Raw genomic sequence first — 21,516 nt, 5'->3', positions numbered from 1 at the left:
ATTGAAATAAATAACATTTTTAAACATTTTCTTTTTTACGTTTTGTTTAGTTTGATACAATTGTTTGTTTCTTTTATACAATCGTTCATTCATTGGTTTATTTGTTTGTTCGCTCAGTTGTTTATTTGTTTGTTGTTTATTTTGTTTGGTTGTTCACTCTTTTGTTTGCTCTTTCTTTCCATAGTTTGGCCATTTTGTGTTCATTCTTTTTCTTTTACTCTTTCTTTCTTTCTCATAGTTTTTATTCAGTTCATTCTTTTGTCTGTTGGTTGATTCTTTTTTCTTTCTTTTGTTTGTGTGTTCAGTTGTTCGTTGTTTTTTCTTCTGTTTTCTCTTTCTTCATTCTTTTTTCTTTCGTTATTGATTGTTTTATTTTTTCTGTTTCTTTCATTTTTCGACTGAACTTTTGTTTGTTCAGTTGTTTATTTGTTTGTTCTGTCTTTATTTACTTTCTCCATTTTTTCCATTCTTTGGTTAATTGCGTTTCTTGTTCTTTTTGTCATTCTTTCTCTTGTTCAGTTCGTTCTTTTTGCTTTTACGTTGGTTCTCTCTTTATTTCTTTTGTTCTTTCTAACTTTAGACCAATATTTCAGTTATTATTCACTGTTAATCTTCCTCTCAACTCAAATATTGTCGTCATTCTCACATGCTTCATAACCAAGTCATGATGTCTATAAGCTATAAGCACCATATTTAATTTTTCAAGCTGCTGTGGAAGAATATTAGTGAATATCAAGTGGTCTGATCTGTTCCTCAAACAGAACTATGACTTCAGAAGACTGTAACTACAGTCCGACATCAGGCGATTAATGTCTGTTTGGGTTCGTATCTGAGAGGAGGACCCTGGACTCTCTCGGGCTCGTATGAAGACTGCCTGCAGACTAATGAAAAGATTGATTTAGGAAAAGAGGACTAATTGCTTCACTATAAAAGACGTTTTAATGTATTCGCCCCTTTTATTAAGCATTTTAATTAGCTGACTTTTTAATGATCTTTCAGGCTCTTGTTTCAAGATTCTTTTGTCGCACCGCAGGACTGTTTAAAGAGGAGCTATTCTGCTTTCTTCACATCTTCATCTTTCTTCAGTGTGTAATGTTGCCGTTTAAACATGAAAAATCTCTGCAAAGTCACACAGTTCTTCTCGATATCAGTGTCAGTGTTTCTGAACTCCTGAAACGCCTCCATTGTAGTCTTGAGTTTCTTCCGGGAACGAACACGTCACAATATTCCTCATTATAATAATTCATGCGCAGAATAAAGGGGCGGGGCCTGGTTGAGTTAGTGTGTAGTGTGTTAAACTGGCGGTTATGGGAAGGGGCGGGACATTTCCCAAACACACTTGAAGCGCTCGACCAATCACAACATGCTGATCCAGCCGACCAATCAGAGCACAGTGTGCTTTTCAGAAGGCGGGGCTTCATAGAGACAGGAAGTAAACAGAGCGTTACTGACAGACTGGGAAGAGAGGAGCCGCAACAATGGAGAATATGAGGAAAATAATCAACATTCATGCATAATGCCTCTTTAAGTAACTGCAAAAACCTGTGAGTGATTAAAAACAATGACTAAACTGTTTGCTTTCCCTTCTGTTTGTGAACTGGAAATTTGTCAAGTAACCAAAAGCCCAGATTTGTTTGATAAATATCCTCCAAACTCCCAGCGTCTAAACACTCTTCACCCGGGCGATTGCCTCCGCTCTCTCCTGTGTGCTGTGGTCCGTGAGTCTCTGGAAGTGAGGCACAGACAGATGGTCCCGGCGCCGGTCTGCGCCAGAGTTATTCTGCCCCATTAGCCGGTACCCGACCCGTCAGCCAATCAAAACCCAGCTTGGTCTCGCGCAAAAACCCTCCAGAGAAAATAAGCTGACAGAATTTGCCAACAATCCTGGGAAGTTTCACTTGCATTTGTTTTTTTTCTTCTCTCTATTTAGCAACTTTATCCCTGTTTGGATTTAAATATAGTTATTTAAACGTTAACATTCAGCCTGAATTAAAGGAAGAGTCCGATTTTATTTTATTTTTTGCCTTTAAGGGTCATAAAACAGTTGCAAGAGCCAAAATGCTTTAGTTTTATAGCGTTTAATTTGTTTCCCCTGAAGTGCTCTTGTAATGAGGTTTCTTGAATTGTAAATTAGTTTTCCATGAGCATGCTCTTTACACTTTTCTCAGCGTCAGGCGACATCACTTCCCGCCCATATATCCAACTGATAAATATTGCTACAAAAATAGCAAGCACTTTCATGCTGTGCCGAGCTCTGGTTGGCTGACTTTACTCTCCTAGCTAGTAAACTTGATTTCCACAACTAGCAGATCTGATTATTTTAATGTCAGGAAAATTAAATGCCATGTACTTTTGCATGGATAAAAATTAAGTCTACACTTCTTTATTTTATTTGAATTTTTTATAACGTTTGGTTTCAGTAAGTCTCTTCTGCTCATCAAGGCTGCATTTATGTGATCAAAAATACAGTAAAAATTCTGAAAAATTATTATTATGTAAATCAGCTGTTCTCTATGTGAATATATAGTAAAGTGTAATTTATTCCTGTGATCAAAGCTGAATGTTCAGCATCATTACTCCAGTCTTCAGTGTCACATGATCCTTCAGAAATCACTCTAATATGATGATCTGATGCTCAAGAAACATTTATGATTATTATCAACGTTGAAAACAGTTGTGATGCTTCATATTTTAGTGATAACCGTCATACATTTTTTATTTGATGCACTGAAAGTACAAAAGAACAGCATTTATTTTAAATATTTAAAATTTTTATCATTATTTAACATTTATATTTAACATTATAACTACTTTACTGTCAATTTAATGCATCCTTGCTGTATAAAATGCTCTTTTATAAAAAATAAACCTTACTGACCCCAAACTTTTGAACAGTTTTCTATCAAAGTTCCTAAAAGATTTCTAAATCCGAATTATAACTAATAAACTTCAACAACATTTACATTTGGCAGACGCTTTTTCCCCAAAGCAGCTTCTAGATGCACATCTGATCAGTTCTTGTTTTCCCTGGGAGTCGGCCCATGTGACCCAGTGCTGTGAACTACAGTCTTAATTACAGGAATTATAGCTTTAATAGCAGTTTAGGAATCAATATATTCATACATATAAACATTATACACTCATACCCGGAGAATAGAAATCGGTGCCCTTTCAGTCTGTGTCTGGAGTGTTTATAGAGTTATAACAATACACTCAAGCAGGCTTTACATTAATGTGTCTTCTCTGATGATATCATGGATCGATCGCTCTCATTTCTTAAGTGCATGTCTAAAAAACCTTCAATGCATTTCTCTCTCTCTCTCTCTCTCTCTCTCTCTCTCTCTCTCTCTCTCTCTCTCTCTCTCTCTCTCTCTCTCTCTCTCTCTCTCTCTCTCTCTCTCTCTCTCTCTCTCTCTCTCTCTCCCCCTCGCTCTCTCGCCAGCTCTGATGAAGAATAATTATTGCGGTGGTAATAAATCTCTGCATTCGTACAGGAGAGATGGACATGTGCCAGAGTCTCTGAGTCCAGGGTTACAGGATTTTCTGTCCTTGTCGTTTAAAGCGTCCATCGCCAGACTTCTCATTACATATATGGAGCTCATAATTATACGTGCTGTAATGAATCTCAGCGCAGACAGCTTTTATTATGATTATGTTTAAAGCACACGACGCATGAGAGCGAGTCAACTGATGCGGGAATCTTCTGAGATAATTGAACTGAGCTTAAAGGAATAGTTCATCTTAAATAAAAACCCTGATGTCATTGCAAAACCACATGACTTTCTGTCTTCAGTGAAATGTTTAAGAAGATATCTTGCGGAATGAGAAAGCTGCGTTTCTTTCATACAAATGAAATGGGTTTTTGGCCTTGGCTAGTCTAATTTAATTACTTAGAAACAGGGTTATTTATGTTAAAAAACTACTATTTTTATTGAAATAAAGCTGAAATGATATATATTAGTTGAAAAACCTAAATTAAAATAGAAATGTTGCCTTGGCAATTAAATAAACCTAAATATTGCAATATTGAAAAAAATGAAAAGAAAGACTAATAAAATGACTAAAGCACATGATGAAATGAAAAAAAAAAGAAAAAAAACTCAAATTAACTTAAAAACTAAAGATATAAAAATAAAAGCCACTTTGGAATATTAATAAAACTGTAATCAAAACTAAAATAACTCTGCTTAGAAAAATAGATTTTTATTTATTTATTTATTTATTAAATTCTAACACGTTTTATTTTTGGATGAACTATCCCTGTGAGGACAGAGTTTGTGTTTATGTAAGTTTAACTTAGTTTAAAAAAAAGTTATTGATTGGAATATTGAATGAAGAGTTTTGGCTCTTGTTTTGATGCTTTGATCTTTTTATTCCAGCTAGATTTTTACATTTTTTTTTTAGATGTGTGTTTCTGTGTTTGGGATTCGCCGGCTCATATTATTGTTTTAGTTTGCACTAATTAATATTTGATTACCCGGCTGAAACGAGCCCTTCGGGAGGAATCTGCATTATCTCTGCGAGAAACGCTCGCTCTCTTAGATCTGTTACTAATGCAAATAGAGCACAGCTGTGAACAACACTTCATCTCAAGCCTGTGAATTATGCTTTTCCAGAAAGATTTATAGAATTGTTTTTTTTTTTTTTTTTTTTTTATACTTTTATTCAGCAAGGAGGCACTAAAATAATCAAAAGTCAAAGTAAAGACTTTTATAGTCTTAAAAAAAAAAAGGTTTCGGTTTCAAATTCAACTTTATATAACTTTAACTTTATATTCATTCATCAAATTGATCAGCATCTCAACTCTTGAATTGTCATCTACCTCAGATGAGCCTAAATTCATTATTACTTGATTTTTTTTTAGGGTTATGCATTTTAAAAACTGATTCACCTTCAGTCTCACTTTTCTAGGCACTTTAAAATTGTCATGAAATGATTTTTTTTTTTTCAATTTTAATAAAAAAAATGTGCACACAAAAAACAAATATATATGCTTAAAGGAGTGGTTGAATATGATTTGACTTTTCTAACTTTAGTTAGTGTGTAATGTTGCTGTTTGAGCATAAACAACATCTGCAAAGTTACGACGCTCAAAGTTCAAAGCAAAGGGAGATATTTGCTTTTAAAGAAATCGCTTTTTAAGGACTACAACAAACGGCTGGTAGAGACTACACCACATTCCTCCCGGGTTAGTGACATCACCAACCCTAGAATTTACATAAACCCCGCCCCCTGAACACGATTTATAGATTATCAAGACAGAATATGCTAATCAATGACTAGAAGATAACTACACATAAGCTTCATAAATTCATCAACTAACCATTCAGAAATGTCCTGTTGCTTCTACATGTCGTCACTTCTTCTTGAGTCTCTCCATCTTTCTGACTCCGGTTTGAACATAAAAGGCTAAAAGTTTTTGAAGTGCATGTGTGTGAGGTAAAAGGACACAAGCTGTTGAAGCTCCACCCCCTGTGCCGGGAGCAGCAGCTCATTTGCATTTAAAGGGACATACACAAAAATGGTACGTTTTAACATGCTATATACAAATATCTGTGGGGTATTTTGAGCTAAAACTTCACACACACACTTACTTATTTTACATCTTGTGAAAAGGGCATTATACCACCCATTTAATATTGATTGTTTTCATACCTCATTCTGATCCTCTGTCCGAAATGAAGGGGCGGCTTCTTCAAGCGTGTCAGTAAACGGCCTGTTATGATTGGCTAACGTCATTGCACAGGAAACAGTATCAAGCATAGTTTAGTTTAGTTTTAGTTTTAGTTTTATTGATTTATATAGCACATTTAAGTCGACAAAAGTGATAAAATTATCAAAACATTATCCATATAAAACCATCATTTACAAACAAAGCATTATGAAATCATACTTATGGTTTGTGATGCATCTGTCAGATGATTCAACACAGTCTCTGCTTCATCTGTGAACAACAGTTTCTTTGTGAACTCTCCAAATGCTCCGAACAAACTTATAATCCTCTGCCGTGATCCGGGACACCTTTAAAATAAACCATCCACTTGTTTCTGACTCTCTTAAGTCTATAGAGAGACACAAACCAGTTTAAACTGGACGAACGTTCTTTCACTCTTTCATTCGTCCTGTTTTCAGCGACTGAACGCCAGTGGGTGGGGCCTATGATGCAACGATGTATAACTATTGGTCGATGTCCTGCCCTGGAGGCGGGCATATGCAAATGTATTTGCCCGTGTGACGATATCAAAACGAGCCTTGATTAAATAAATCCTTTGTTTATTAAATAATAGCTTTGCTATTTCTGGGGATTTTAATATTCACATAGATAATGCAGAAACCCAATATGGCAAAAGAAATCATAACTGTTTTAAATACTTTTAAATACGTGGACACACTCTAGATTTACGTATCAGTAAGGGTCTAAACATTTCATCGATGTTACTGTCTGATCATTTCTGTATTTTCTTTGATATATTGATCTCTCCCATTGAAGCTAGATCTGTGTCTGTCAAGAAGAGATGCTGAAATGAGAACACTAGTGTACTATTTATGAAGGCCATATCTGCGGACTCTGTTGATTCTGTCCTCGAGTCCTTTAACTCAAAAGTTAAAAGTGTGATTGATGATATTGCTCCTGTGAAAGTCAGGGAGAAGACTGGCAGACTAAAAGCACCTTGGAGAAACTCAACAGCGGTGCAAAATATGAGCAGACAATGCAGAAAAGCAGAGCGCAGTCCTATAGCATCTATAGTGTAGTCCATTATAGCATCTATACAGACAGCCTTCACGCTTTCAATGCAGAACTAGGCAAAGCTGGACAGACTTTCTTCTTGAATATTATAAACAGAAACATGAACAACACACACACTCTTTTTGCTACTGTAGAGAAACCACACAAGCCAGATTCCCAGTGAAATGCTCACAGTTTGCTTCCTTCTCTGAGAAAATCAATAATATCAGAGAGGCGATCAGCATGTCCTCGTGTGGCACTGAGGTCAGACGGATCAGACCTCATCTGCAGAAAGTCTGATTCTGAAGAAATTAAAGCTACAATATGTAAGATTTTTGTAGTAAAATATCCAAAAATCACTTGCACAGTGTGATATATTTCCTGCAGTTGTGTACTTACAATATCCCAAAAGTTCCCAAAGATTTTTAATTTCAGAGAAATTCCAGTTTTAAATAACGTCTCGTCCCTGTTCACTTGTTGCCTGTCAATGACGTAATATCCGCGTTATCCCTGGTTTCCGCTCGTTCTGCCATAGTAACCATGGCGACAGACGTAGACAACTGCGTTACGTTTAGCGAACGCTCACGCTGTTGTTGTTTCGTTCAAACATTATGGATCATGGCAAGCAGACTTTGGGACAAAAGGAGAACTAAAACGAGGATCAATATCAGCGTGGCGTTTTCGAGATGCCGAGAGCTAGCGTCCGCGGCTAACTTCCACTCGACAGAGACGCGCAAATGTACATAAAACGAATCAGTGTTATACAGCTCAACATGATGAAATGTTAGAATATGATCAGTGTGTTATGCTAATGTTGATCTCGCTCACTGCTAGTCTCATACAGACAAACTAACACACAGAATAACATTATAACTTTAACACACTCAATTGCAGTTTAGTGTGATAGTGTAGAGCAAGTGAAGCAGCGCTGCGTTCCCTCACAAGTTTCATTCGTCTAATAAACTGCCCTGTGTGAGTGTTATTCAGCACTAGCGGGTAAGTTAGTTCGGTAGGATTAAATGTCCTCATTCCTTTATATCCGCGGGACTCGCGTGTGGCGCTGAGATCTGTCTCTCATTAGCACTCGCGCTGCTTCACCACAGTCATGTTAAAAACATCAGAGTATTCACTCATCCATAAACATTATTAGATCCTTCAGCATGACGACAAGATCCATAATTACGCTTATGCGTCATCAACCGACGCCTTTTTAAAAAAGGTTTAAAAGGTTTAAAAGGTTAAAAAGGTTCTTTTCCGTGTTAATCAGAGTTTTTGTACCAACCTAACCCGAGGTTACCCCGAGAGTCCTAGAGCTCCTCCTGTCCGATTTTAGGGAAAAATTGGGTCTATTGGAGATGTGCAATAGATTTTTTGGGCGCGTCGAAAGAACACCACAGACACGGTACAATCCACATGGGAAAACCTCACAGTAAAACAAGCAGCTGATACACCAGTGTTTTGCCAGATGAGAAGTTTATGTATAATCGTATTACTCTTTTAATTCTTTTTATAACTGTATCCTCTGTACTCCTCCTTTTGACTCTAAACTGAACTCAAATGGCACTGAGAATTGGGTAAGAGACTTAAATTACTTAATTGACCCTTCGCAGGTAGTTTGATTGACAGGCGATCTGACCAATCATAATCCGCCGAATCCGCCATTTTTGTCTGACAAAGCAGTCAGGAGATTTAGTAGATTGACGTTGGAGGACTTGAACGGTGTGTACTGACGTCTTTCCACGGTTAAAACAACATGTTGATGTTTATTCATGTTTATTTGGTGCAATAAATGAACTAGAAGGAAGAGATGATCGGTTCATGAGCAGCTTTAACTGAGGCTCTACAGCGATCTGGGTTACACTTTATTTTACAGTGTCCTTGTTACATATGTTACATGTACTTACCATAGTAATAACAGTAAATTATGCATAATTACATGCAACTAACCCTCAACCAAACCCTAATCCTACCCTAACCCTATAGTAAGTACATGTAGTTAATTAATATTACTCAGTACTTAAATACATAATTACACTGTAACAATGACACCTTAAAATAAAGGGTAACACTTTATTTTACGGTGCCCTTGATACAGAGTAATTACTTAATTAATTAGTAATAGACTTTGTAATAACATGTAACATAATGTACTTAACATGTAACTAAGTTATGGAACAGCCTATACTTACAGATTGTAATTACGCACATGTAATAGGCAGCTACTGTTACACATGTGTAACAAGCCGAGTCTGTTACATACGTGTTACGGACTTGGTACACTGTAATTATGTAAGAAAGTACTTAGTATAACACAATGTAACAACAAGTACTTAAATATGTTAGGCTATAAGGTCTGCAGTTACACATGGTAAATGTGTATGTTCTGTAGCATTACTTGTATGTAACATAAAATAAAGTGTATCAAGATTGTCCTTAAGTGCACTTCCTGTGTATCTACATATGTTATCCATCTGAATTAACCCACTAGTTCATAGCTTAAATACATGCATTAGCTTCCTAATTACATTGCAATTACAAAATATTACACAGGGATGAGCTACGTAAAATAAAGTGTATCAAGAATGTACTTAAGTGTACTTTGTGTATACATACCTTATCCATCTCTGCCTTAGTTTGATTGAACTCACTAGTTCACAGCTTAAATGCATGCAGTAGTTTCCTAATTACATTGTAATTGCATAATATTATGCATTTTATATATTATGCATTTTATACCATATTATATAGGTATAAGCTACGTAAAATAAAGTGTACTGTATCAAGAATGTACTTAAGTGTACTTCATGTGTATCTATAAACCTTACCCAACTCTGCTTGTTACACATTTGTAACAGTAGCTGCCTATTACATGTGTGTCATTACAATCTGTAAGTACAGGCTGTTCCATAACTTAGTTACATGTTAAGTACATTTTGTTACATGTTATTACAACGTCTATTACTAAGTACCTAATTAAGTAATTACTCTGTATCAAGGGCACCGTAAAATAAAGTGTTACCAAATAAAGTGTAACCACGATCTGTCACGACACATTAAAGAGCCACAAAACGGTATTTATTGTTTAAATTTCATAAAAAAATTACCAAATTTGAAAATCAGGTCCATCGGAGACGTCCAATAGATTTCTTAGGCGCTGAAATAACACAACAGACACAGTGTAATCACCATGGGAAAATCTCAGAGTAATGAGACGTTTATCTATCTTTTTACTCTCTTGATTTCTTTTATAACTGTTTTGATTTTCCTTGCTTTTATTTTTGTGAATAATGTAAATTCCTTTCTGTAAAGCACTTTGAATTGCCATAGTGTATGAAATGTGCAATATAAATAACTTGCCTTGCCTTATAATAATTAAGCGATGCAACTTATGATGTTTTAAAGGGACAAAGACCTCTTATATGTCAATAGATCAAGGCATATTTGATTTCTCATATCATGACCCCTTTAACTCAGAACGTGGAGTGTCAAAAACTGCTCTTTCGTTTGGCAAAGAAATGTTTTTATGATTCCCCCCATAAATCATGCATGGATGCACACTTGGAAAATAGAAAGCCAGAAATAGTGTTCAATCCGTGCACCGGATTCCAGAAGTCATGATGACAAAGATGAATATTTTAAGCGCGCGGCTGATGCGCACAAAAACACATTTGAAAGATTTTAATAGTAATAAGACACTTGAGCCGAACTTTAGACTTCAGAATGCTTTTCACAAATAAAGTAATTATCCTTTTTTCCGCTCGCTCGTATTTCTCAGATTGACAGGTCTGTTATTGTTCTGCGTTGACCTTCTCTGGTATTATCCGGCTTTACTCGTAAGAAACACAGCTTTCTTATTTCTGCGATATGTCAGCGTTATTGTTTGCAGAGTCTAATTGGATGAGCGTGGCGTTAGTGTTCATTCAGAAGTCCTGCTGAGTAAATGTTTGCTGTTGTGATGGAGGCGAGCTTCATTTCCAGGTTTAGTCTGAACTGACGGGTCTGGACGCCGGTGTCATGTGTGCAGTCGTGGTCAACAAAGGCTGAATGTTGCCATTTGTGGATTTTGTGTGTGCATATGTGTATTATAGAGTGTGTCGTCTGAGAATGACCCGCTTCACAGGAGAGAAATCAACCGAATGAATGTATTCTGATGGGAATGAGAGCCTGATCATGTCTCCTGTCGGAAACCAGGCGGTCTTGAGAGCGAACGTCTTGTTCTCGTGAGGGTCGTGTTCTTGTGAGGGTCGTGTGTGTGTGAACGTGTTGTGACTGAAAGGTGCATGCTGGGACATTTTCAAAACCTAGTGAGCTGCATCATAAGAGGAGCATGCTGACTGTCAATGAGTTATTTAGTTAAATATATTTAAAATATCTATATTGTGTGAAGTATCCATTGAAATCTGTTTTTTTTAACTGTGGTTTTCGGTATTGAATAACATGCACTATTTGTTATTAATCTCTCATACTTGCTCTTCCATTTTGATGACTTCTCAGTGGTGCCGTTACATATCTTATAACATTTTATATGGACTACATCAAGAATGTATGGAAGCTTGTTTCCGCCACAGAATAAAAAATAAAAAAGGTAATTGTGATATAAACTCGCAATTCTGACTTTTTCTCACAGTTGCAAGTTATAAAGTCAGAAGTGTGTGTTATAAATTCATAATTGTGTGTTTTAAAGTCAGAATTGTGTTATAAAGTCAGAATTGCATGTTATAAGAGAATTGTGTGTTATAAAGTCAGAATTGCGTGTTATAAGAGAATTGTGTGTTATAAAGTCAGAATTGCGTGTTATAAAGTCAGAATTGCATGTTATTAAGTCAGAATTGCGTGTTATAAAGTCAGAATTGTGTTATAAAGTCAGAATTGCATGTTATAAAGTCAGAGAATTGAGTGATATAAAGTCAGAATTGCATGTTATAAGAGAATTGTGTGTTATAAAGTCAGAATTGTGTGTTATAAAGTCAGAATTGCATGTTATTAAGTCAGAATTGCATGATATAAAGTCGCAATTGTGTTATAAAGTCAGAATTGCGTGTTATAAAGTCAGAGAATTGAGTGATATAAAGTCAGAATTGCGTGTTATAAAGTCAGAATTGTGTATTATAAAGTCAGAATTGCGTGTTATAAGGTCACAATTGCGAGAAATAAACTTGTAATTCTGACTTTTTTTCTCAGAATTGCGTTTATATTTTGCAATTCTGACTTTAAAACACGCAATTGGAAGATAAAGTAGAATTTCATGATATAAAGTTGCAATTGCGTGTTATAAAGTCTATTTTTCCTTAGAATTGAAGAAAAGATGTCAGAATTACGAGACGTAAACTCGCAATTGTGAGAAATAAAGTCGCAATTATCTTTTAATATGTTTGATCTGTGGCGTAAACATAAGAACACACACATGACGCCTGCAGCTCACGAGGTTTTGGACATGAGCTTCACACTGAAGTGTTTTCCACTCGTATACTAGCCTGGAAATCCAGACACAAATCTGAAAGATTAAGGGTCTGGCACTGAGAATTGAAAATCTCACTGCACGCCAATAACACTTCGACCAATCACGGTTAGCTACCAGCGGAGCTAACTGGTAGATTAGACTCTTACCGTATCCGGTCGGCAAAACAGCAAAGGAAGGATTCGAGCGCCGTCTTCTGTTCCTCTTTTAGTTAGAAAGCCAAGTCTAACTCGCTCATTGTAGCGGTCAAAGCCGTTTCAAACAACTGGTGTTCATCCATAGCCATCTCGCAATGTTTACTAATGACTTCGACGTCATCTTTAGCTCCGCCTATATCAGATAACCCGATGTGATTGGTGCAGCTCGGCTACAAGTGCATATTTAATGAGCATCATTACTGGACACCAGAGTAAACTCAACTTGTGCTCTCGCGAGCAGTTTTAATTTCGTTACCATTTTTTCACAGACGAAAACGAGACGATAACTAAATAAAAACTAGTTTTGAATGACAAAAACTATGACGAAAATCTATTGACATTTTCGTCAACGAATAAAAACTAGATGAAAATGTTAGATAGTGACGATTTGGGAAGCGATCCAGTCTGATGTCCTGCATTTGTGGTAGATGCGCACAATTGTACTGAGACGTGATCTACCCAGCGGCACACGAGTTGGCATGCGCTGCATGTCTCATAAAACGTTAAAACATGTAAACGTCTGGGAGAATGAGTAGAGCAGACATGAAGATCTGAATAAGAGTGACGACGCAAAAAAGAGCTCTATTCGGTACGGTTTTCTGTGCACACACCCGACCCGAAGCGTGCAGCCATTCACATAGACACCTATACAGCGCGCGAGGACTGAATTGAGCTCTCTTTCCTGTCTGAATGGACAAATACACACAATATTATGTCTAAATGTCCGTTTTGGAGAGTATTCATGTAAATTATGTCGGTTATGTCTTAAACAGTTGTGAGTGTATCGTATGTGCATCAGTGCTATTGGATCCGCATGTCATTGGACATGATCCGATGTCTTAAAGTGACAGTGGGTAATAAACCTAATGCGGTCTGTGTCCTTAATATTGATCAAGCAACAAAAGAAAAAGAGAAAAGCATTCACTGCTCGTTAATAGCTTTAATAAGGATTAATTATATTTAATTCATACAAATAAATATGTCTGCTTGAAAGAATAGAGAATGATGTATGCAAGTAGTTATAAAGAATTCATATATCATTCATTGAAAAAAAAGACTGTTCTACTTTAGGAAAAGTGGTTTTATTTCATTTTAAGACATTTTTTAAGTTACAGTAGTTAAATCTGTATCTGTATTGCACGTTCAAACTTTAAAATCATTCATATTAGCAGGTTAATATATGTTTTCTCCGGGAGTATATGGGTTTGGAAATTTTAGAGCAATTCTAAATAAATGCATTTAAATTGAAACCCATTATATTTTAGCCGACTAAGTCTACTGTAGATTTAGTCGACTAAGATCTTATTGCATTTCGTCGACTAAAACTAGACTAATACTAAAACAATTCAGATGACTAAAATATGACTAAAACTAAATCAAAATTTGCTGTCAAAATTAACACTGCTCGCAAGAACTTCCAGGTACTCGTATACACTCTCCGGAGCAATCTGAGACGATCATACATGCCCTTGCACTTACTTTGAAACCCGACCCTGAAATGCACTCTTATGCAGACAGGTGTGTGTGTGTGTGAGAGATGCATTAGTATTCTTCAGGCTGTCTGAGAGAGGATAGATGAGGAGCAGAGAGATGCTCAGGGTCGCTGGCATCAGGACGAACATTTCTCTCTCTGTCTGCATCTTTTTTTTTTCCTCTACTTTCTTTTCTTCCATTCTCTTTCAGCGCCGCATTCGTTCCTCGTCTCGCTCTCTCGCCTCCTTTTCTATATGTAATACACTAAACAGAATCACTGCTCGTGTTTAGTTACACACACTCTTAAAGAATAAAGGTTCCAAAACGTTACATTTTTGGTTCTTAATCTGAAGAACCTTTTGTGGAATGGAGAGATTTCATGGATCTTCATGGAACCACCGATGCCTTTATTTTTAAGAGTGCATCATGTTTATTTCCTTCTAGACAAAGCTGTGTTTAACTTTCTGATGTTTTATGGACAGTCAGTCACTCATTATAGTCGGTGAACTGATTAGCACACAAACCCTGGAGTTGCTGAAGTTTGAGCCTGATTTATTTTCTTTCTGAGTTGGACGTGACAAAAGTAATGCAATTTCAAAAGCCACCCAGTGAGAGCGAGTTGTTAGACGGATTTAAAGCATAAACTTGTTATTTTTTAGCCGATTCATTAAAAGAGTCTCTTAAAATGAGTCATTTGTACTTGGCACGCTGTGAGCTTGCAAGAGCAACATGGAACTATTTGTTTTCTAATTCATTTCTTGATATATATTTGCGGTGTCGAGTCTCAGCTGCAAACTCACAACTCAGCTAAAACATCATTTCATTTAATGTGATGCTTTAGATTCGATATCAGTGCTGAATTACACTCTCTCTCTCTCTCTCTCTCTCTCTCGCTCTCTCTCGCTCTCTCTCTCTCTCGCTCTCTCTCTCTCTCTCTGTCTCTCTCTCTGTCTCTCTCTCGCTCTCTCTCTCTCTCTCTCTCTCTCTCTCTCGCTCTCGCTCTCTCTGTCTCTCTCTCTCTCTCTCTCTGTCTCTCTCTCTCTGTCTCTCTCTCTCTCTCTCTCTCTCTCTCTCTCTCTCTCTCTCTGTCTGTGGTAATGAGCATTAGTTTCTGTGGCTTCATGTCAGTGTCACATTCATGCACACCTTTAGCACTCACCCTTCCTTACTTCCATACACACCTGCTCTCTCACACACACACCTCATCATGTCTGCACTGCTGACACACACGCACACACACCTTTCGGTCTGGCCTCTGTGGCCCACACCTGATTACCTTAGATGAGAGGAGCACTCCAGCTGCATTCTGAACAGTCTCTCTCACACACACACACACACACACACACACACACACACACACATACACATATACATATACATATACATATACATATACATACACACACACACACACACACACACACACACACACATATACATACACACACACACACACACACATATACATACACACACATACACACACTCTCACTCAGTCTGGTTCACTATATTTGTGGGGACTCTCCGTAGATATTTTATTTTATTTTATTTATTCTTGAAGCTGGGTGGTTTTGTTCATGGTTTAAAAGTTTTTAGCGAGAATTTATTTGAGAAATGGAGAAAATAAATGGGAAAAATTATTTTGGAACCAAAACCACTGGACAAGTAAACAGTCAGTGTTGTGTATTATCGAAAAAACAATATTGGGTTATATATATATATATATTGGGTTAGAAATGTAGAAACTTATCATGCATCATTAATCATGCAACTCCCAGACAGAGTACTTTTCCAAGTTTGTACAACTTGTCGTTCTATTGCACTTTTCCAAGTAGGAAGTTTGAAATTCTGAGTTGCAGCATATGAGGATCAGTGAAATTGCTGTGTGTGTGTGTAGAACAGAAATTCAGTGTGTGTTATTGCACAACAACCCAACTTAACATGGAAGATGTGTTGCATCATATCTGTTTATGCTGTTATACTGTACATGTTTAAGGTTCAAATCATATGGGGTTTGTCTTTCTGCTGTTTTATATTCAACGTTTGTGTGCATGCATATGTGAGGAGAACACGTCTGTCTTGTTGTTTATTCACTGTGTGTGTGTGTGTGTGTGTTTCAGTGGGGATCACAAGCCCTTCCTCTCGGTGTTGTCGGTGTTGTCTCTGGTTCTGATCTTCCTCCTGGTTCAGCGTCACTGTTCGCTGGTGTCTAAGATCGCACTGGCGCTCGGCATGCTGGGAGTTTACAGCTATCGCGCCGCTGTCGGAAACGTCCTGTTCCCATGGCAACACAGCAGCCGCACCGTCTCCAAGTAAGTTTGATGATATTTAAATATCGTATTGACATATTCCTTGAATGTCAGATGGTGAATAAATTAGCTCCCCTCATTATCGTTCGTTGTCTGAAGTTTCTTCACTAACTTTGTCCGTGAGTTTAGAAACGTCGAGAGTTTTTAACGTGAGAGCTCGACTCTAGAGGTTGGTGAAGGTTGGTTTAGGAACGATTAAACCGTTATTAACAGAAATCACACACACACACACACACACACACACACACACACACACACACACACACACACACACACACACACACACTGTATAAACCACATCAGCATGAGTCAGACTGATGCTGTTTACTTTTCTGGAAAAAGTTCTTTTAAAAAAAAAATCATTCTGTCTGACAAATATATATATATTAATGTTGCATGACTCTGAATCACAAATGTTTGGTTTCAAACCGAGATCACGATTCTCCCACGATTATGAACGGACTAAATAACAAAATAACATGTAATTTTATTTACAAGAGGTTCTGACAAATTGTTAATTTCTGCAGTTTAATGAATCTGAATGAATTATTTTTAAGAAAATGGTTTGAGTGAATGATTCATTGATGCACTTATAAGTACTTCATTGTTTCATTACTGGATGAATCAGTGTTTTTGAACGAATCTCTTGAGTGAATGATTCAATGACGAACTCATTTCTCACAGTCACTTGTCGCCACCTACTGGTGTAACGATGTAATCGATACAATCGTTATTTGAAGCGCCGTGTCACTTTCAAAAGGTGATTTGCTCAGTGTTTTCATCCTATATATACACTTTTATCCCAGTTCTTCTGTTGTAATATAGAAATAATGACACTGTGTGGTTGAAAGACTGTTTGTGAAGCGGTTTCATACTTATATACACGACGACGGCTCTCTCACAGACCTGGGGCCGGTTACACAAAGATAGACTTTGACTGTGGCTTAGATATAGTAGATAGTCAGACTTCAGATAGACATCTAAATCAGACCGTTGCACAAAGCACTGAAGACTAGGACTACACTGCAATGCATTCTGGGTAAAATAAGACACTTTTCAAAACAAAAAACATGGCGGATCGAGTAAGCGCATTCAACCACTCAGTGCAGTTTACCCCAGCGGAGAATATGTGTTTGTTGGAGGACTATAACAGTTACAAGGACATTTTACTTGGGAAATTAGCGGAGAATGTAGTAACAAGAAGAAATGTTTAAATTATGAGCCGTTTCCCTTTTCTTTCGGCTGTTTGTAATGTAACTGATTGTTACTGCTGGTTGCCAAGGTAACAGAGTCTTAGACCTAAGTTAGCCTGGGGTAAGAGGTGTCTAATGTTTTTGGTCTAAATTAACTCAGTCGTTATTTTTGTGAAACAGTCTAACATGCATTAGACTAGTCTATGAGCAAATATTAGACTTGTGTAACACTATAGACCGCTCTAAAATAGTGAAACCGGCCCCTGAACGTTCGCTGTGATTTTGTCAAAGGTATAATAGACCCAAGTGAATCGTTGTCATTTAGGAATGAGTTATATGAGAATACTCATTATATACTGTATGTTTACACACAGTACATATACATATTTATACTCATATGCATCTGTGTACTTGTGTAGAGTGTCTCTGGCCTAAGAGAGCCCCAGTTAAGATCTTCACACACACTCATAAAAGTCAAAGTAAAAAGAGTTTTCTAAGGAACACACACACAGTTTCACACACACAGACTCCTGTGACAAAATATCGCCGCTCGCCTCTTCCCCTTGACATTTACTCCCACCTAATTAAATCTTTGACCTCCTGGCCTCGGTGTAGCGCCACAGGCTGTGTCCCATTACACACTCTCCATGTGACAGAGAGAACGAGAGCGAGAGGTAATTGGCACTGCCACCCTGTGCCACCGGACTCACTCTCACACTCATTAATCACTGCGGGACATTGTTTATGTTGCCCTGGCAACCTCTGGCTCGCCTGTTAAGTAGACGTCCGCTGACTTCAACCCCATCGCTTCGACTCGCGCTCTGCCTCTCCATCACACGCTTTCTGCCGTTGCCCTTAATGAGCGTTGATTTTAGTGCATTTAAAAGGGTAGTTCACCTAAAAATGGAACAATTTATTTTACTCTCATGCCATTTCAAATCTTCCATGGAAAATGGAGAGAAATTTTGAAGAATTGTTCTGTTTGATTTTCTTTCCAGCCACATAAAATATTAAAAATTAAGTTCCCATTTACTTTTAATTTACTTGTAAAATACTGAATATAGAGAATGAGGTAAAAGAGAACATTCTACCTCATACATTCTGCTCTAGAACATTTGTTAAATCAACCTGAGAAATACATTATTTGCCATATTTAAGATAAAGAAGCTCCATTTATGGTGCCATTATTGTATTTTATATATATATATATATATATATATATATATATATTAGGGGTGTGACGATACATGTATTGTCCTGAACCGTCACGGTTGGATGCATACAATCAGATGCTGAATCCAGTCTCAGGCGATCCACACTCCAGTCCAGAAGGGGGCGCGCGGTAATGCAACGCTGTTTGATTACCGCCATAACACGCAAGAGCTTGCTAGTAGCCCACATGCTGAGTTTGATTCATTTTTGTGATGTGCTTAGGGCTGTCGCGATAACCGCGATATTGTAGTACCGCGCTACTGACAAACCGCAGCAACCGCGATAATACCGCGTTTTCTTTTTTCATAAGGCTATACCCTCCTTGTTTTGAACTTCGTGCATGTCTATTGAATGTTAAATAAGTTAATAATGATAACAAGACTGTTTTTATCATGGTGATTTGTACAGAGGCTTTGTGGATTTGCACTTGCACTTGAAATAGGGCTTATTCACCTTCTTTCCTACATGTAGATAGGTGGGCAAACGCATGTTTGTCTCAGTGCATGCATTGTTTTAGTTTGGAAGCGCCACCGCTAGCTTAGCTTAGCATAATGAATGGAATCCTTTGTTGCCAGCTAGCATGTTGTGAGTAAAAGTGATTAAAAACAAAACAAAAAAAACAACACGAATTACTTCTTGTGGCCTGAGTATTCACAACGAGTACAAATAGCGATGCAGATTAAGACTAGGCGATTTCCTAGGCAGATATTGACTTGGGACTATATTAGGGGGAAGCACAGGCGAAGCACTGCTACTTGGGCGCAGAGATATCACGCAACACATAAAATCCCCCAACTTCCGTCAACATACCACCGTGAATACTAGCCGGCTATTTTTCCTACTGTAGACATAGTGAATGGCGGTGAATATGGCTGATTTTGTGAGAGACGAGGAGGGTGACTTCTCAGATAGTCAAGAGCCAGAACCATACCTCTATGAACCAGAGTTTTCAGAAGAGGAGCTGCGTGCTTTGGAAATAGAACGACAGGAGGAGGAGGTTGCGATCGCGCAACAGCCTGAGGACGGCAGGTTGAGAGTTAACACGAACTGGTGGTGTCGTGTGATATCTCTGCGCCCAAGTAGCAGTGCTTCACCTGTGCTTCACCCCAATATAGTCCCAAGTCAATATCAGCCTAGGAAATCGCCTAGTCTTAATCTGCATTGCTATTTGTACTCATTGTGAATACGCAGGCCACAAGAATTAATTCAGTTTATTTTTTTAAATTTTTTTTTACTTTTACTCATGACATGCTAGTTGGCAACAAAGGATTCCATTCATTATGCTAAGCTAAGCTAGCGGTGGCGCTTCCAAACTAAAACAATGCATGCACTGAGACAAAAATGCATTTGCCCACATATCTAAATGTAGGAAAGACGGTGAATAAGCCCTATTTCAAAAAACGGTGGAGAGTTCCTTTAAAAGCGAAACATTTGTCGTATCATCCTTTTAACGTTTAAGGGTAAAAAGGGTAACGTTTAAGCCGCGGGGGAGAAAATCAGCGAGTCACGCATTGAATCAATGCCGTTGGTCTCTATTAAGTGAAGCATCAGATTCAGCGTTACCCATGCGACACATTGCTGGTCAGCTGAGTCTTCAAAAGTGGAGCTCAAAGTTAAAATTAATTAACACCTTGGTTCATTACATCTATCTTTTAATGAATCAGCGTTTTTGAACGTGTTCGTTGAATTAATGGTTTAATGACTCACTCAAAGACAGTCTGTGCGCGCTGAGTGACAGCCTTTCAATGCACAGAGACAACACGCTAATCAAAACAATACGTTTGAAAACTGCCATTGCATTTTACCACGCAGCATTGGTCAATCTATCAATTAGAGTAACAAAATCAACAATTCCTTGTTTTTTTTATTTTAAGCAATCAGGAATCACTCATGCTAACACATACCAGACAACATCATCCAGATTACTGTCTGTTTAGCATTGGGGATTTGTTGCTTTTTTCTCTGCTGTTACGCCCCTAATATATATTAGTGATGCACCGATGTATCGACCAATAATCAGTATCGACCGATAAAAGCAATTTTTCACTATCTGTGTAATTAATCGGTATGTTTGAATAAATTTGCCATGAATTAAAGTGCTTTTAAAAACAACATTATTTGCCACAAAAAATGTGGTTCATTGTACAATTTAAACATTCAAGTACATAGAAGCTGTACTTGCATAAATAGAACAATACTAATATAAAAATACTATGGTGGCCACAGAGTGAAGTGGCTTTAGTGATAAATGTCCCTAGACTAAGATGCACAATCATGCATGACCCAAAAAATATTACAGACTTTAAGTGACAACTGATTGTTCTAATGGAGTTATTCTTCCATGTGTGAATGTGGGTGTTAGTTAGCCATTAACACAGTTAATACCTTTCTGAATAGATATGTAAATCACAGAAATGTCTCAAGCTGCTTTTAGAGGTGTAAACAACCTCGAGTCTGTTTTGCATATAATTTATTTATGTTAGAAGACCCAAACAGAATTATTGCACCACATGCATGAAACAAGCTACTAAACAACTCAGCATGTGATATTTAGTCCGTTCGAAATGTCTTTCTTCATGTAAACAAGAATTATTAATAGCTTTTTTGGTTTCATAAGCATATTTTTAGCATGCACACTAGATAATTATGATGCAGCCTTTTAGACAATACTAAGACACATCTTTCACAGAATCCCAGAATGCATTGCAACAAGGTCAGTGAAAAAAAAACGGAGCAAGTCGAGAATTTTAATTTTAAGCTTGTTGTTCGGTTCTTTATTCCGCCTTTGATTAAAAAATACAAACGAGTCCAAAGTGCTGTCGACTGTCATTGAGAAAAAACCACAAGCACACAAAAGACAGAGTGAAGAGATGTCAAGCAAGATGCTTTTTTAATCAGAGTTTATGCTCAAAGCTGTTTACGGGGGATGATTGTTGTCAGAGAAAGC

General features: G+C 37.4%; 1 protein-coding gene across 2 annotated transcripts in view; it reads left to right on the top strand.

Annotated features, from left to right (window-relative positions):
• The window catches only part of pigg (phosphatidylinositol glycan anchor biosynthesis class G (EMM blood group)), a 172,333-nt gene that overhangs the window by 126,136 nt on the left and 24,681 nt on the right, over nt 1-21,516 (top strand). For both annotated transcript variants that reach the window (XM_079892132.1, XM_079892131.1), the window contains exon 10: nt 15,976-16,167. In XM_079892132.1, the coding sequence (XP_079748258.1) occupies nt 15,976-16,167 (192 nt within the window). The remainder of the gene's footprint in view (nt 1-15,975; nt 16,168-21,516) is intronic.

The sequence above is a fragment of the Squalius cephalus genome, assembly GCF_949319135.1.
Source record: "Squalius cephalus genome assembly, chromosome: 14".
NCBI lineage: Eukaryota > Metazoa > Chordata > Actinopteri > Cypriniformes > Leuciscidae > Squalius > Squalius cephalus.
This window is presented reverse-complemented; position numbering and strand designations above follow the sequence as displayed.